We start from the raw sequence: 16,794 nt of genomic DNA, 5'->3' as shown, positions 1-16,794 counted from the left end.
CTATTTTGTAGACCTATAAATTCTTCCAGAATGTGATTTTAACTCTCCAGAGGAGTTTGCACTGATATGAAACTTCCTGGGAAGTTCCCAATAATAATTCCCGACGTAGACTCGAACTTGGGACCTTAGCCTGCAAAAGGCGAAGGTCCCGAGTTCGAGTCTCGGTCCGGCACACAGCTTTAAATTGCCAGGAAGTTTCTATAAATTCTTCTTATATCTGCCATTATCATTATTGTTATTAATGTCACAATTATTGTTATGACTTTTATTATTATTATTATTATTATTATTATTATTATCACTATTAGTGGTTGCAGCAGCAGTAGTGTGGGAAATGCCGGTATTAGCTTTGTTAGTTCGTAGTCAGTATTATTTACTCACACTGCCACTTCAGACACCCAAGTCATTTTAATTCTAATTGTCATGTTAAAATTATTAATTCTTGGATATCTATGATATAATAGATACTGTATATATGAGACCCTGGTCTGATTTAGGAAAAGACCTGATGGCCCCCAATCACATCAGGTTAAATAAATAAAAATAAACACATTTCATTACGCAACCAAGTATTTGAAATGATCATCAACTGATTACGGAATATCCAGGAGGTTGCTGGTGGGACAGAGAATAAAACAATGTTAAATGTGTTTTAGTCCTTTATTGTTATGATCAGTAAAACAATAAATCTTAAAAGAAGAGCAGCATTAACTTCTGCTCATAGCCAGTATCGACGTAACAGGGCATCTCGCGTTCAGTGGAACATAAGTAGCGTTTTCTGCATGTGTATGGCCGCTGAAATAATTGTATTTAATTCCTTCTGAGTCCGCAGTGATAGAATACATGTCGGTTTTTCACGAAGCTCCCGAGAAAGAAGTGAAATGACATGAGGTCCAGGGATCTTGCAAGCAAATGTACAGATCTTCACCGTCCGCTAAACCGACTGCCGAAAGTACGAGTTAATGGTTCACGTGCCAGTTTGCACCCAGATACTCTTGCGTGAACAGTCTGTAAATTGGCCACTTGTATCGAGGAGGCAACGTTTAGATTCCAAGAAAGTAATCGCCCGCGATACTGTTCCAACGTTCAGTACATGTACTCTCTGATGACCTCAGATGACTGTTGTACGCCCATACATGCGAGCTATGACAGCTGCATGTGCCTTTCCAAGTAAAATGACTTTCATTCGTAAACAGAACTTCAGGACACTGTGAGTCTTCGTTAGCCTGTTGCAGAGCAAGCGTACAAACTCAAACCGAGATAGATCCTCGTCTGGTTCTAGGGCCGTTGCTCTGGTAATACGAACTGGGTGATGCAGCTCTTCACGGAACCCGATTGAATACTCTACTGTAGTGAATACCGAACTCAGCGACAGTTGCTCTGGTACTTGCATATTCTCAAAGCTTAACAACAGGTCTTCCACAAAATCAGGTATACACCCCTCCTGTGGCCTTCCTGCATTGGGCCTGTGTTCCATCAGTGTTTTGGTATTACCCGGTAAATGTGCGATAAAGTGTTTATCTTCGCGGAAAAAAGTATGTGGTATATTATCTGAGCTCTTCGATCAATGCCTTCAGCTGTACCGTATACAAAATGCATACCACGCAGTTCTGTCTATGTTTAACGCTCCATGTTACGTACTGCGACCTTCCTCCAAGCACTACCGAGCTACATCATGTTTACTGGTTCGATGCAAACGTCAGGACGTCACAGGACTAAATGAAAAATTGATGTAACAATATCTAAAGAAGGTACACCATATATGAATGCGTAGTACCAATAACAAGAAGGGGGACAAGAGAGATGCAAACAACTACAGAGGAATATCGCTATTAGAGGTTGGATAGAAGGTGCTGTCAAAACTATTGCACAAGAGAGTAGAAGAACAGGTAGAAAGTACAGTTGGCGACTACCAAGCGGGATTCAGGAATGGAAGAGGTTGTGTAGAACAGATATTTATCCTGACGCAACTGATAGAACATAGGGCCTTAAAAAACAAAAAGACAGTAAAAACCTTCGTGGACTTCACAAAGGCATATGACTCCATCGACAGACATACTCTTGTTAGGATTCTGAAGAACAGAGGACTTGACGGAACTACACAAGAACTCATAAAAGAAATTCTGACAGACACAAAAGCAAGGGTGAGATTCAGAGGAGCACTGTCAGAAGAATTTGAGATCAAGACTGGTGTTAAACAGGGTGATGGATTGTCACCATTGTTGTTCAGTATAGCACTGGACGAAGTGATCAGGCAGTGGAGAGCAATAAACGAGGAAATGGGAATACCAAAGACCCATGTGGAGGACAAAAAGGACAACAGGGCTGAAGTGGACTGCCTAGCCTTTGCAGATTACGTAGCAATATTAAGTGAGACGGAAGAAGACGCAAAGACACAACTCGACAACTTAAGTAAGGCAGCCAGAAAGATGGGACTGAGGATAGCCTATAACAAGACAAAGACGTTAAACACCACTGCAAACTGGGAAAGACGGGAAGGCACAGTGGACAAATTTTAATACCTGGGAGAATTTATAACAGGAAGGAACAGGAGCAAGGAGGGAATAACAGAGGATAAAGAAGATGGGGTCAGCCTTCTGCATGACGAGAGAGGTATACAATAAAAAGAATATACCCACAGCGGTAAAGATAAGCCACTACAAGGCAACAGTGAGGAATGCAGTATTATATGCTGCTGAGAGGATGACACTAGGAAGAAATGGGGCAGAGCAACTAGAGAAAGAAGAGAGGAAAATACTGAAAAAAATACTAGGTCCCAAAAGAGGTGGAGAGAGGTGGATGGGAAGACCTAGGGAAGAATTATAACGGAACATGAGAACAATATCCGGGGAAAACAGACTCAAAAGGGCAAGGTTTGCTGGGCATGTAGTTAGGATGAGTATGGACAGAATGACGAAGAGAATGTGGGAAACAAGAGGGAGGACAAGGGGAAAGACAGGAACCAAGTGGATTGTTGAATTTCGGAAGGACTGGTTGGAATTGGGGATCAAGGTCGAAGGAAAGGAAAATTGGAGGAACAAATATACACGACAAATATGCCGGAGGTCAATGGCAGAGAAGAATACAGGAAAAGATTAGAATGTCACCAGTGGAGCCACCAGGAGAAACGGAAACTGAAAATCTCAGAAGAAGAGCGGGAGAGAAGAAGAGAAAGAATGAAGAGGTTCTGGGAGAAGAAGAGGAAAATACAGTCCACTAAGGGGCTACCCGTGGTCCCAGAGAGGCCGTAGTGCAAGAAGAAGAAGAAGAATGCGTAGTGTACGTTCTTTTGGACATGTCCGGAAGAACAGACACTATGCATTCATATAACTGATTCGCCTAGACGGGCAATGAATCCACCCTCTTCAGTGCGGATGCACAAGTACTCCGACCTCCTGCGAGAGTGTAGTGGCGAGAATGCCGGAAATGGACAGGGACCTCGGATAGGTGGCGCTCTGTTGGAATGTGGGTCGGCCGTGAGGTGTGCCGAGGTAGTCCAGCTGGCATAACACTGTGTCTTGAAAGGTGCAGTGGTTAACGCACCTTCCAAGTATGCAGGGACCCAAGGTTTGGGTCCCGCTCGGTATACATTTTCACTCATCGCCGCTAATTCTGCGTAATGTCCTGATGCAGCTGACAATAGTAATCCCTTCCCTTTCTCTTCCTTTCTCCCCCCTCCACCATCAATTTACAAATAAGGTACACGGTGTTCATCTAGTTCCAGTGGGCGTACTTCCGGATACGCAGTGCTCTTTCCATATAGCTGGCGGCTACACGGGTAGCGGAGGCTGTGTGGCGTGGACTGGGCGGTTTTCTTAGGTTAGAAGGCCTCGGGAAAGTGCGGGATGGGCTGCAATGTCAAAGGGTGCTTGGCAATTACAGGTCGTGCTTGGATCAAGGAACAGTCGGAATTATAGTTGTAAACTGTTGTAGTTACGCTGGAAAAGTCCCTGAGCTTCAAGCGCTAATAGAAAGCACAGAAGCTGATATCGTTATAGGTACAGAAAGCTGGCTAAAGCCTGAAATAAGTTCTGCAGAAATTTTTACGAAGTCTCAGACGGTGTTCAGGAAAGATAGATTAGGCAGAATTGGTGGTGGAGTGTTTGTGTCTGTCAGTAGTGGTTTATCTTGTAGTGAAGTCGAAGTAGATACTCGGTGCGAATTGGTGTGGGTGGAGGTTATACTTAACAGCCGAATTAAGTTAATATTGGCTCCTTCTACCGACCCCCAGACTCTGATGATACACTTGCGGAACAGTTCAGAGAAAGTTTGAGTCTCGTAACAAATAAATACCCCACTCATACGGTTATAGTTGGTGGGGACTTCAACCTACCCTCGGTACGTTGGCAAAAATACTTGTTCAAAACCGGTGGTAGGCAGAAAACGTCTTCCGAGATTGTCCTAAATGCTTTCTCCGAAAATTATTTCGAGCAGTTAGTCCACGAACCCACGCGAATTGTAAATGGTTGCGAAAACACACTTGACCTCTTAGCCACAAACAATCCAGAGCTGATAGAGAGCATCATGACTGATACAGGGATTAGTGATCACAAGGTCATTGTAGCTAGGCTCAATACCATTTCTTCCAAATCCATCAGAAACAAACGCAAAATAATTTTATTTAAAAAAGCGGATAAAGTGCCACTAGAAGCCTTCCTAAAAGACAATTTCCATTCCTTCCGAACTGACTATGCGAATGTAGACGAGATGTGGCTCAAATTCAAAGATACAGTAGCAACAGCAATTGAGATATTCATACCTCATAAATTGGTAAGAGATGGAACGGATCCCCCGTGGTACACAAAAAAAGTCCGAACGCTGTTGCAGAGGCAACGGAAAAAGCATGCGAAGTTCAGAAGAACGCGAAATCCCGAAGATTGGCTAAAATTAACAGACGCGCGAAATTTGGCACGGACTTCAATGCGAGATGCCTTTAACAGGTTCCACAACGAAACATTGTCTCGAAATTTGGTAGAAAATCCGAAGAAATTCTGGTCGTATGTAAAGTACACAAGCGGCAAGACGCAGTCAATACCTTCGCTGCGCAGTGCCGATGGTACTGTTATCGACGACTGTGCCGCTAAAGCGGAGTTATTGAACGCAGTTTTCCGAAATTCCTTCACCAGGGAAGACGAATGGAATATTCCAGAATTTGAAACGCGAACATCTGCTAGCATGAGTTTCTTAGAAGTAGATACCTTAGGGGTTGCGAAGCAACTCAAATCGCTTGATACGGTAAGTCTTCAGGTCCAGATTGTATACCGATTAGGTTCCTTTCAGATTACGCTGATACTATAGCTCCCTACTTAGCACTCATATACAACCGCTCGCTCACCGATAGATCTGTACTTACAGATTGGAAAATTGCGCAGGTCGCACCAGTGTTCAAGAAGGGTAGTAGGAGTAATCCATTTAACTACAGACCTATATCATTGACGTCGGTTTGCAGTAGGGTTTTGGAGCATATACTGTATTCAAACATTATGAATCACCTCGAAGGGAACGATCTATTGACACGTAATCAGCATGGCTTCAGAAAACATCGCTCTTGTGCAACGCAGCTAGCTCTTTATTCGCACGAAGTAATGGCCGCTATCGACAGGGGATCTCAAGTTGATTCCGTATTTCTAGATTTTCGGAAAGCTTTTGACACCGTTCCTCATAAGCGACTTCTAATCAAGCTGCGGAGCTATGGGGTATCGTCTCAGTTGTGCGACTGGATTCGTGATTTCCTATCAGGAAGGTCGCAGTTCGTAGTAATAGACGGCAAATCATCGAGTAAAACTGCAGTGATATCAGGTGTTCCTCAGGGAAGCGTCCTGGGACCGCTACTGTTCCTGATCTATATAAATGACCTGGGTGACAATCTGAGCAGTTCTCTTAGACTGTTCGCAGATGATGCTGTAATTTACCGTCTAGTAAGGTCATCCGAGGCCCAGTATCAGTTGCAAAGCGATTTAGAAAAGATTGCTGTATGGTGTGTCAGGTGGCAGTTGACGCTAAATAACGAAAAGTGTGAGATGATCCACATGAGTTCCAAAAGAAATCCGTTGGAATTCGATTACTCGATAAATAGTACAATTCTCAAGGCTGTCAATTCAACTAAGTACCTGGGTGTTAAAATTACGAACAACTTCAGTTGGAAGGACCACATAGATAATATTGTCGAGAAGGCGAGCCAAAGGTTGCGTTTCATTGGCAGGACACTTAGAAGATGCAACAAGTCCACTAAAGAGACAGCTTACACTACACTCGTTCGTCCTCTGTTAGAATATTGCTGCGCGGTGTGGGATCCTTACCAGGTGGGATTGACGGAGGACATCGAAAGGGTGCAAAAAAGGGCAGCTCGTTTCGTATTATCACGTTGTAGGGGAGAGAGTGTGGCAGATATGATACACGAGTTGGGATGGAAGTCATTAAAGCATAGACGTTTTTCGTCGCGGCGAGACCTTTTTACGAAATTTCAGTCACCAACTTTCTCTTCCGAATGCGAAGATATTTTGTTGAGCCCAACCTACATAGGTAGGAATGATCATCAAAATAAAGTAAGAGAAATCAGAGCTCGAACAGAAAGGTTTAGGTGTTCGTTTTTCCCGCTCGCTGTTCGGGAGTGGAATAGTAGAGAGATAGTATGATTGTGGTTCGATGAACCCTCTGCCAAGCACTTAAATGTGAATTGCAGAGTAGTCATGTAGATGTAGGTAGTAGATACATTTCCGACACCTCGCTGCTTAACGAAATTCACTATCTGATTAGAAGTATCCGGATACATTGATGGACATTAATATGAGGCGCATGCATCTTTTCCCTTTATGATACCCTTAGCTATGTTGAAGACATAGTAGTTAGGTATCTGAATGTCTGTGGGGCAATGGCAGCCGATTCTTCTTGAGGAACCGAAACCAGGAAATTTAGTTATATTGGACTCAAAGGTCTGGAGTGAAGTTGACCCGGCTGGATTAGATAAGCAGCTTAGGTCAGTAATGAGGAGACACTTGAATCGAAATGGGGAAAAAGAGATTTTTGGCACAATATGACTAAGATATCTTCCAAACAGCTTCCAATCGGAAACAAAATAAAGCTGATACTACATTTAAAGTACATTTACTTCAAGAAGAGAGTCCCCAGTAACTATATCAGAAAAAGCGTGAAGAATACGTAAATTTAAATGTAAAAGCGGATAACATTAACCAGGAATGGAGTAGTATAAAGGAATCACTAATTAAAACAGCAGCAGAAGCACTTGGCACGAGAAAGAACAGATTTTTTTTTCAGAATTGACCTGCTATACTGAGATGATGAAATACGTAGATAATTGAAAACAAGGAGCATGAATTCCCTAGACAATTAAGACCTGAGACTTGATTATGAAACGAAATCAGCTCTACTCAAAAGGAAAGTCGAACAAGATAAAAACAATCATTGGGGAAAATGTATTACGGATATTGAACATAATGTCGAAGGAAAACAAGACAAAGCATACACGATAATGAAACATTTAAACAAGGAAGATAAGGACAATCATCAAATGAACAGAGTATCTGAACCTAATTGGCTACAATACTATAAATCACTCTGGACGGATGTGCAAGATAGACAGGTGGTTCTATCTGACTCTGAACCAAATAGGAAAGTAGAGTTAATAACGTTGGAGGAGCTACAGGATGCAGTAACGTCTAGCAAGTATAGGAAGACTCCAAGATGTGAAAAATTCAATACAGAGCTGATAAAATAGGTACCAAATATTGGAAAAACAACATTTGATTTTATGAATATTTGCTGCCGAAGTGGTTATATACCTGAAAAGTGGAATATATAGCCCAGGTATACCCAGTCTGTAAGAAAGGAAACAGATATGAATGTCAGAACTGCAGAAGTATTAGTTTTCTGAATTCATGTTATAAACTATATGCTAGAATTTTAAGAAAGCAGCAATCGCGAGTCGTTGAAACTATGCTCTAAGATGCCCAAGGTGGTTTTCGAAAAGGTAGTTCATGTTTGGGCTGTATCATCACCATGACATAACTAATAGAAAAACACGTGAATTCAATTCACCAAATTTTCTTGCCTTCATTGACTACGAAAAGGCATTTGATAAAGTAAATTGAAACAATATGTTGGAAATTATAAGAAACTGTGGTGCCATCGCCAGACACTACACTTGCTAGGTGGTAGCCTTTAAATCGGCCGCGGTCCGGTAGTATACGTCGGACCCGCGTGTCGCCACTATCAGTGATTGCAGACCGAGCGCCGCCACACGGCAGGTCTAGAGAGACTTCCTAGCACTCGCCCCAGTTGTACAGCCGACTTTGCTAGCGATGGTTCACTGACAAAAAACGCTCTCATTTGCCGAGACGATAGTTAGCATAGCCTTCAGCTACGTTATTTGCTAAGACCTAGCAAGGCGCCAGTATCCGTACTATTGATATTATGAATCATGTACCATAAAGAGCGACGTTCTTCATTAATGGATTAAAGTTAAGTATTCCACCAACTACGTCCGTTTTTCTCAATTCTAATTCCCTTGTCACGCCAGCCTCCGTGAGCTAAAACGCGTGCATTTCGGTCTCCTTTAGGAACACGGTTGGCTCTCCTGCCAACCACAACAGAAACAGAAAGAGTCCATCTCAGGTGAGCTGTAGAAGTTCCATACATGAATAACAAAATACAAATAATAACAGCAGGCAGTAGACATAATGTGACTGAAATAAACCAACGAGTTAGACAAGGGTGTCCGTTCTCACCCACTCTTTTTAAATTTAACGATGTGGATATCAGTACTCTACTTTTTGCTGACGGCCAAGTAATTAATAGGCAAAATGCAAACTTCTTACAAGAAACAGTCTTTGATTTAATTAAAATAGGCAGAGAATACAAAATGAAAGTATCCATGAAAAAGACAAAATCAGTGGCACTTTTAGGACACCTGCCCGTGCAAGTTAATATTGAAATTGTTAAGCAGGGCCGGCCGCGGTGGTCTCGCGGTTCTAGGCGCGCAGTCCGGAACCGTGCGACTGCTACGGTCGCAGGTTCAAATCCTGCCTCGGGCATGGATGTGTGTGATGTCCTTAGGTTAGTTAGTAGTTCTAAGTTCTAGGGGACTGATGACCACAGCAGTTGAGTCCCATAGTGCTCAGAGCCATTAGAACCATTTTTTTGTTAAGCAGGTCACAGAGCAAGTTAATACATCGAAATATTTATGGTGGAGTATTATGTACAGGGCGAACAACGAAATATAAATAGTTCTGTTTAACTATTTATATAGAATTTTTCACAGAATATTGGGAAATAACGTTCACAGAGACACTCTTCTGAAGTTCTATAACGTTCTGGCTATACCAGCACTGCTCAATTGATACGATAACTGGACTCTTAAAAAGAGAGAGATGAAAACAGTATAGAAGCATATGAAATGAATTTCCTTGGACACGTGGCAGGATACACTTTGATGAATAAAAAGAGAAATTATGAAATACGAGCTGAACTGAATATGCAAAATATAATTGACATAACAAAAGAATATCAGTTAAGATGGGAAAATAGTATTCCAGCTGGAAGAATCACTAAAGCCATAAAACAGTATAAGACAAGAAGCAAAAGATCTTTAGGAAGATCGATAAAGAGACGTCTTGAACTGTTTTGAGGGAGACGGAACAGCCCAAAAGGTCCAATCTTTGATGTAGATGTGCATGTATGACTAAAAGAAGGAATGGTTAATAGGGCACTTTCTGAGGTATCAAGGGATCCTCAGTTTGGCAATAGAAGCGACAGGTGCGGGGGGGGGGGGGGGGAGGGAGGGAGTAGGGGTTTATAGGCTGAGAGCAAGGTTTGAAAACAGTAAGCAGATTCAACATGATGTACGTTGCAGAATCTTTGTGAAAATCAGGAGGTTTGCACACGATACACTAGGCTGGCGAGCTGCAGCAAACCAGTCTTAGGGCTCAGGACAATATAACAACTTGTTTGAAACACGCTTGTATCTTATGCCTGGGGAGTACAAATGTAGATGTAGAAATAGAAGTAGAAACTGTAAGGCAGGAGTTGCGTAAATGGAAGTTCTCTACCTGTATTGGAAGCGGTCAGAGTGGCATGCAAACTAGGGTCTGGTCTGGAGCTGACAGATACGGGCAGGATGAGGGAACGAGCCATCTGTCTTGGCGAGCGCGAAGAGTGCGTCGGCGAGCAGCGCAGCAGCGGGGCTGGGTGAGCTGAACTCCACTCCCCTCCCTGCCCCGCCCTCCGCGGCTGCTCTAGGCGGACGGGCAGTCCGTCACCGGACGCGGCGTCAGTTCAGTGCTCATCGAGCCAGCGGCCAGCAATGGGAAGAGACGACATGCTTTCTCTGGTGCTGCCCCTGCTGCTCGCCGCGGTCGCCCTGGCCGTGTGGCTGTGGGGGCAGCTGAGGCGCCCTCCAAGATACCCGCCAGGTAAGGAGCCACCTGCTGTTGCAGAACGTCCTTATTGGAGGCCCCTGCACACACACGAAGCTATCGGCTGGTCGGCCACCCGACCAATTTCGTGCCAGCTTACCTACGTCCCGACCGACTGCACAAAGCGATGGCAGCACCGTAGCCCCTATTGTTGTGGCTCGTTCATCTTAAGTTCATTGTTTATGTTTTACGAGATGCCCCTTGATTTTACACAGAAACAGAAAAGGAGGGGGGGGGGGGGGGGGTTCCCCTTGCTGTATCAGAGGTAACAAGGCCAAACAAAAAAAAGTTGAGTGGAAGCTGAGGGCACAAAATTGGCTAATGCGAGGAATTGAAATTTAACTATCTACATCTACATCTACATGATTAATCTGCAATTCACATTTAAGTGCTTGGCAGAGGGTTCATAGAACCACAATCATACTATCTCTCTACCATTCCACTCCCGAACAGCTCGCGGGAAAAACGAACACCTGTTCGAGCTCTGATTTCCCTTATTTTATTTTGATGATCATTCCTACCTATGTAGGTTGGGCTCAACAAAATATTTTCGCATTCGGAAGAAAAAATTGGTGACTGAAATATCGTAAATAGATCTCGCCGCGACGAAAAACGTCTTTGCTTTAGTGACTTCCATCCAAACACGCGTATCATATCTGGCACACTCTCTCCCCTATTAAGTGATAATACAAAACGAGCTGCCCTTTTTTGCACCCTTTCGATGTCCTCCGTCAATCCCACTTGGTAAGGATCCCACACCGCGCAGCAATATTCTAACAGAGGACGAACGAGTGTAATGTAAGCTGTCTCTTTAGTGGAATTGTTGCATCTTCTAAGTGTCCTGCCAATGAAACGCAACCTTTGGCTCGCCGTCCCCACAATATTATCTATGTGGTCTTTCCAACTGAAGTTGTTCGTAATTTTAACACCCAGGTACTTCGTTGAATTGACAGCCTTGAGAATTGTACTATTTACCAAAAAAAAAAAAGTTCAAATGGCTCTGAGCACTACGGGACTTAACAGCTGTGGTCGTCAGTCCCCTAGAAATTAGAACTACTTAAACCTAACTAACCTAAGGACATCACACACATCCATGCCCGAGGCAGGATTCGAACCTGCGACCGTAGCAGTCACGCGGTTCCGGACTGAGCGCCTTAACCGCGAGACCACCGCGGTCGGAGTACTATTTATCGAGTAATCGAATTCCAACGGATTTCTTTTGGAACTCATGTGGATCACCTCACACTTTTCGTTATTTAGTGTCAACTGCCAGCTGCCACACCATACAGCAATCTTTTCTAAATCGCTTTGCAACTGATACTGCTCTTCGGATGACCTTACTAGACGGTAAATTACAGTATCATCTGCGAACAACCTAAGAGAACTGCTCAGATTGTCACCCAGGTCATTTATATAGATCAGTAACAGCAGAGGTCCCAGGACGCTTCCCTGGGGAACACCTGATATCACTTCAATTTTAGTCGATGATTTGCCGTCTACTACTACGAACTGCGACCTTCCTGACAGGAAATCACGAATCCAGTCGCACAACTGAGACGATACCCCATAGGCTCGCAGCTTGATTAGAAGTCACTTGTGAGGAACGGTGTCAAAAGCTTTCCGGAAATCTAGAAATACGGAATCAACTTGAGATCCCCTGTCGATAGGGCCATTACTTCGTGCGAATAAAGAGCTAGTTGCCTTGCACAAGAACGATGTTTTCTGTAACCATGCTGATTACGTATCAATAGATCGTGCCCTACGAGGTTATTCATAATGTTTGAATACAATATATGCTCCATAACCCTACTGCAAACCGACGTCAATGATATAGGTCTGTAGTTCGATGGATTACTCCTACTACCCTACACTGGTACGACCTGCGCAATTTTCCAATCTGTAGGTACAGATCTATCGGTGAGCGAGCGGTTGTATATGAGTGCTAAGTAGGGAGCTATAGTATCAGCGTAATCTGAAAGGAACCTAATCGGTATACAATCTGGACCTGAAGACTTACCCGTATCAAGCGATTTGAGTTGCTTCGCAACCCCTAAGGTATCTACTTCTAAGAAACTTATGCTAGCAGCTGTTCGTGTTTCAAATTCTGGAATATTCCATTCGTCTTCCCTGGTGAAGGAATTTCGGAAAACTGCGTTCAATAACTCCGCTTTAGCGGCACAGTCGTCGGTAACAGTACCATCGGCACTGCGCAGTGAAGGTATTGACTGCGTCTTGCCGCTTGTGTACTTTACGTACGACCAGAATTTCTTCGGATTTTCTACCAAATTTCGAGACAATGTTTCGTTGTGGAACCTATTAAAGGCATCTCGCATTGAAGTCCGTGCCAAATTTCGCGCGTCTGTTAATTTTAGCCAATCTTCGGGATTTCGCGTTCTTCTGAACTTCGCATGCTTTTTCCGTTACTTCTGCAACAGCGTTCGGACCTGTTTTGTGTACCAGGGGGGATCAGTTCTATCTCTTACCAAATTATGAGGTATGAATCTCTCAATTGCTGTTGCTACTATATCTTTGAATTTGAGCCACATCTCGTCTACATTTGCATAGTCAGTTCGGAAGGAATGGAGATTGTCTCTTAGGAAGGCTTCTAGGTTACGTAACCCTTTCACTCTGGCTACAATTGTGTACCTTAACTCTTACTGTGTCTTAGCTGCAACAGAAGTCTTTTTCCAATGGAAACCTTAGGTACTCATTTGCGAATATCATTACGTGCAAGTGCCGCCTACTGTTGAGCGCCACTATGAAAATATGAGCAATTAAATGTAGCAGTGTACACCCCACCCTGCTGCAACGGTCGAAGGTTCGAATCCTGCCTCGGCCATGGATGTATGTGATTTCCTTAGGTTAGTTAGGTTTAAGTAGTTCTAAGTCTAGGGGACTGATGACCTCAGATGTTAAGTCCCATAGTGCTTAGAGCCATTTGAACCATTTTTTTCGTGACAACCAGAATGCACTTATGTGGTTGGTTCGCTATATTCCATTGTATAATTTAATATGGTTATTATTATTTTGCAGGACAACTATTGAATAATCATTTTACTATTTATTACAATAGAGAATATTTCATATATTAGTTATGTTAGTCCATAAAATTAAGACAAATAATCAATGTATATTTTCAAAACGGGTTCTTACTTTTGTTAAATGTTGCATCTAAATCATTAAAAAAATCACCTAAGGGCAGAGCCATATATACAAAAATTTTTCTTCCCCCAGAAAAATTCAGGTCTGAAAGCGTTAAGGAGCTGGGAGCCGATGATTTTCGTAATTATTTAACAATGGCTGAAACATGCATTTCGGTGCTGCTGAACATCATCAAAGCATTCTTAACGATAAACAGTACAGTCGTGAGAGAGGCTGTAAGCTGCAAGGAGAGGCTGCTAACTACATCACAGTTAGTGGTCAGAGGCAAAATATAAGAGGACCTCAGATTCAACGCTGTACTTACAACTACTTAAACTGAACTAATCTAACGACATCATACACATCCATGCCCGAGGCAGGATTCGAACCTGCGATCGTAGCGGTCGCGCGGCTCCAGACTATAGCGCCTAGAACCGCTATGCCACTCCGGCCGGCCACAATTAGCAACTGAAATTATTCCTGACACCTGCAGTGTGATTTCTGGTTGGCTGAGGAAATACATCATGGTAAAGCAAAATGCATAAAACATGTTCACGTAAACGATATTAATTTATTTATATACGTAGCATAAAGGAAACTGGAAATTTTTGGAAAGTTCCCACGGAACCAAATTGCTGAGGTCATCGGTACCTAGGCTTACACACGAATTAATCTAAGTTAAACTAACTTACGGTAAGGACAAAACACACACCAATGCCTGAGGTAGTACTAGAACTTCCGACGCGCTAGCATAAAGGATGACACGTAAGTGAAAGAAATTCATTTCACACTGGAAGAAGAAAGACTCCCCATGGTGGTGGCACATGTCATCGAATGACATTTGGCAAGAGTTAGAAGTCTGAATAAAAGGAAATCCGGCACTTTTCTCTTCATAGCACAAGGCTTGGTTGTAGTCTCGGTATCTTGTAGGACATACCAATGAAGCAAGGGTGTTTATTGGATTAACGTACATTAAATGTCGATATGTTTGTTTTTAAATTTTTTCCGACATGTACCGGAAATAAAACCTAAAAACAGAGATGAGAAATATCGACTGACCTTTATTCTCTGTATATGCCACACGAAACCATTATGAATGCATTAAATTAGAAAAAAGGCATTATTTCTTGTATCTGTATTGCTATATTCGTCGCACAGCGCATCCCACAAACATCTCTAGTCTTTAAATTTCTTCATAAACACTGTCACAGTTTCGTGCGCTTCGCAGTCTGTAGAACAACACTGAATCCCGCGCGCAGTGACATAAGATGAACTCTAGTCGGGCGGGCGGCACAACAGCTCTACCTACACACGGCACGATTTGTTACGTGAACTGGTGGGAGGCGTCTGCTGTCGTGTGGTCCCACCTGCCCGACATCCCGACAGTTCCTCGGTCGGCTGTTTCGTCGGTCGGTTGGTTGGTGTGTTGTGATTCAATTAATGCCAAGAAAAGTAATTTAATGTAAGACATATGGGGCAGCAAACGTCGCGAAATACCCCAAAACTGGATGATAAATCTTGAATATGTGACGTCACATTCAAAATACGAAGGGTATTGATTTTCAAGCGCATGCGCGAAGGTTCAATGGTTCAAATGGCTCTGAGCACTATGGGACTCAACATCTTAGGAAATAAGTCCCCTAGAACTTAGAACTACTTAAACCTAACTAACCTAAGGACATCACACACACCCATGCCCGAGGCAGGATTCCAACCTGCGACCGTAGCAGCCCCGCGGTTCCGGACTGCAGTGCCATAACCGTACGGCCACCGCGGCCGGCTGCGCGAAGGGATGATTGAGCTACGCAATAATTCCATTGAAACAAAAGGTGCAAATTCGAACGTCTACTCTAAATGTGATCTGTTGTAAATGTAGATGTTACAAAATTATTGTCCTTGCTGTCGCCAAGCAAAAGCTGTTCTTATTTTGTGTTCCTTTACTTTCTCCCCTCATTTCTTGTTTACAGACATTATGTAGTAAAGAAAACACAGGTCATTTAGTGGAAATGAAGCAATCCGGACGCTAATACTCATTTACTTGTGACAAAACACGGTAGCTTTTTGTTGTGCTGTATTTTGTGATAAACCATCGGAGACCGCGAGACCGGTAAATAAATTAATATCTCAATGTAATAACCCAATTGTCTTAGGCAATGAAAAAAATACTTTCTGCAAGACTTGGGTTGGGATGACCAGGTGCGGCAGACCGATATGATCATCCGCTGCAAGTGCGGCGAGTTACGTCATCTTTTCACGTCGCATGTTCAACATTTGTCACGCACTTTTGTGATATTTCCTATCATTTGCGGCCCCATGAATCTTATCTTACATTACGTGTCTGAGCGTCAACTACGTCGCTTCGGAGGTTTTTAAACGCTAGTTACGCTCATAAATTAAGGATAATTGCATAATTTGGTGCCACTCCATTCGCTGATATCTTCTGTTTAAAACTACTCCTCCACGATGGCAGCTCGGTGGGGCCGTGTGTTATCATTCATCAGGAGGAGGGTGGGACCCACTGCACCCCTGAAAAGGTGGACATACTGGGGCAAAATGACGTCCCGATATATCTGACCTGTTACAATTCCTCTGTCAAAGACATACAGGAGTGCACGTGCACCAATCATAATCCCATCCAACACCATCAAACCACGACCACCATACAGGTCCCTTTCAAGGACATTAAAGGGTTGGTATCTGGTCGCTGCTTCAAGCCAGATGAAAACCCGGCGACAGTCACTGTTCAGACTACACCTGGACTCGTCCGTGAACATAACCTGGAACCACTATTGCAATGGCCATGTACTGTGTGTGTTCTTGACTCCAGGCTTTACGAGCTCTCCTGTGACCAGCGGTCAGTGGAATGCACCTTACGGGTCTCCGGGCGAATAAACCAATGTCTGTTAAGTCGTCTGTAGACTGTGTGTCTGGAGGCAACTGTTGTAGTGGCTGCGGTAAGGTCCCGAACATGGCTACCTGCACCACTCCGTGGCCGTCTGCGGGCACTGATGGTGAGATATCGGTCTGTGCACTGTGGACGTCCCGCACTGTAGCGCCTGGACACGTTTCCTGTCTGCTAGAATCGTTGCCATAATTTTGGGATCACACTTTGTGGCACACGGAGAGCCTGTGCTACGATCTGCTGTGTTTGACCAGCCTCCAGTCGACCTAGTATTCTACCCCTCATAAAGTCATTAATGTGTGTTCTTTGAGCCATTTTCAA

At 43.5% G+C, this 16,794-nt stretch overlaps 2 protein-coding genes across 2 annotated transcripts in view; both read left to right on the top strand.

Annotated features, from left to right (window-relative positions):
* The window catches only part of LOC126267721 (methyl farnesoate epoxidase-like), a 165,962-nt gene extending 155,755 nt beyond the window's left edge, over window positions 1-10,207 (top strand). The window contains exon 10 of the mRNA XM_049973023.1: window positions 10,101-10,207. Within this exon, the coding sequence (XP_049828980.1) occupies window positions 10,101-10,207 (107 nt within the window). The remainder of the gene's footprint in view (window positions 1-10,100) is intronic.
* Window positions 10,208-10,270: 63 nt separating this feature from the next.
* The window catches only part of LOC126267531 (methyl farnesoate epoxidase-like), a 188,890-nt gene continuing 182,366 nt past the window's right edge, over window positions 10,271-16,794 (top strand). Inside the window, exon 1 of the mRNA XM_049972832.1 lies at window positions 10,271-10,427. Coding sequence (XP_049828789.1) covers window positions 10,319-10,427 — 109 coding nt within the window. The 5' untranslated portion in view covers window positions 10,271-10,318. The remainder of the gene's footprint in view (window positions 10,428-16,794) is intronic.

This window comes from Schistocerca gregaria, chromosome 4 (assembly GCF_023897955.1).
Source record: "Schistocerca gregaria isolate iqSchGreg1 chromosome 4, iqSchGreg1.2, whole genome shotgun sequence".
In the NCBI taxonomy this organism is placed as follows: Eukaryota; Metazoa; Arthropoda; class Insecta; order Orthoptera; family Acrididae; genus Schistocerca; species Schistocerca gregaria.
This window is presented reverse-complemented; position numbering and strand designations above follow the sequence as displayed.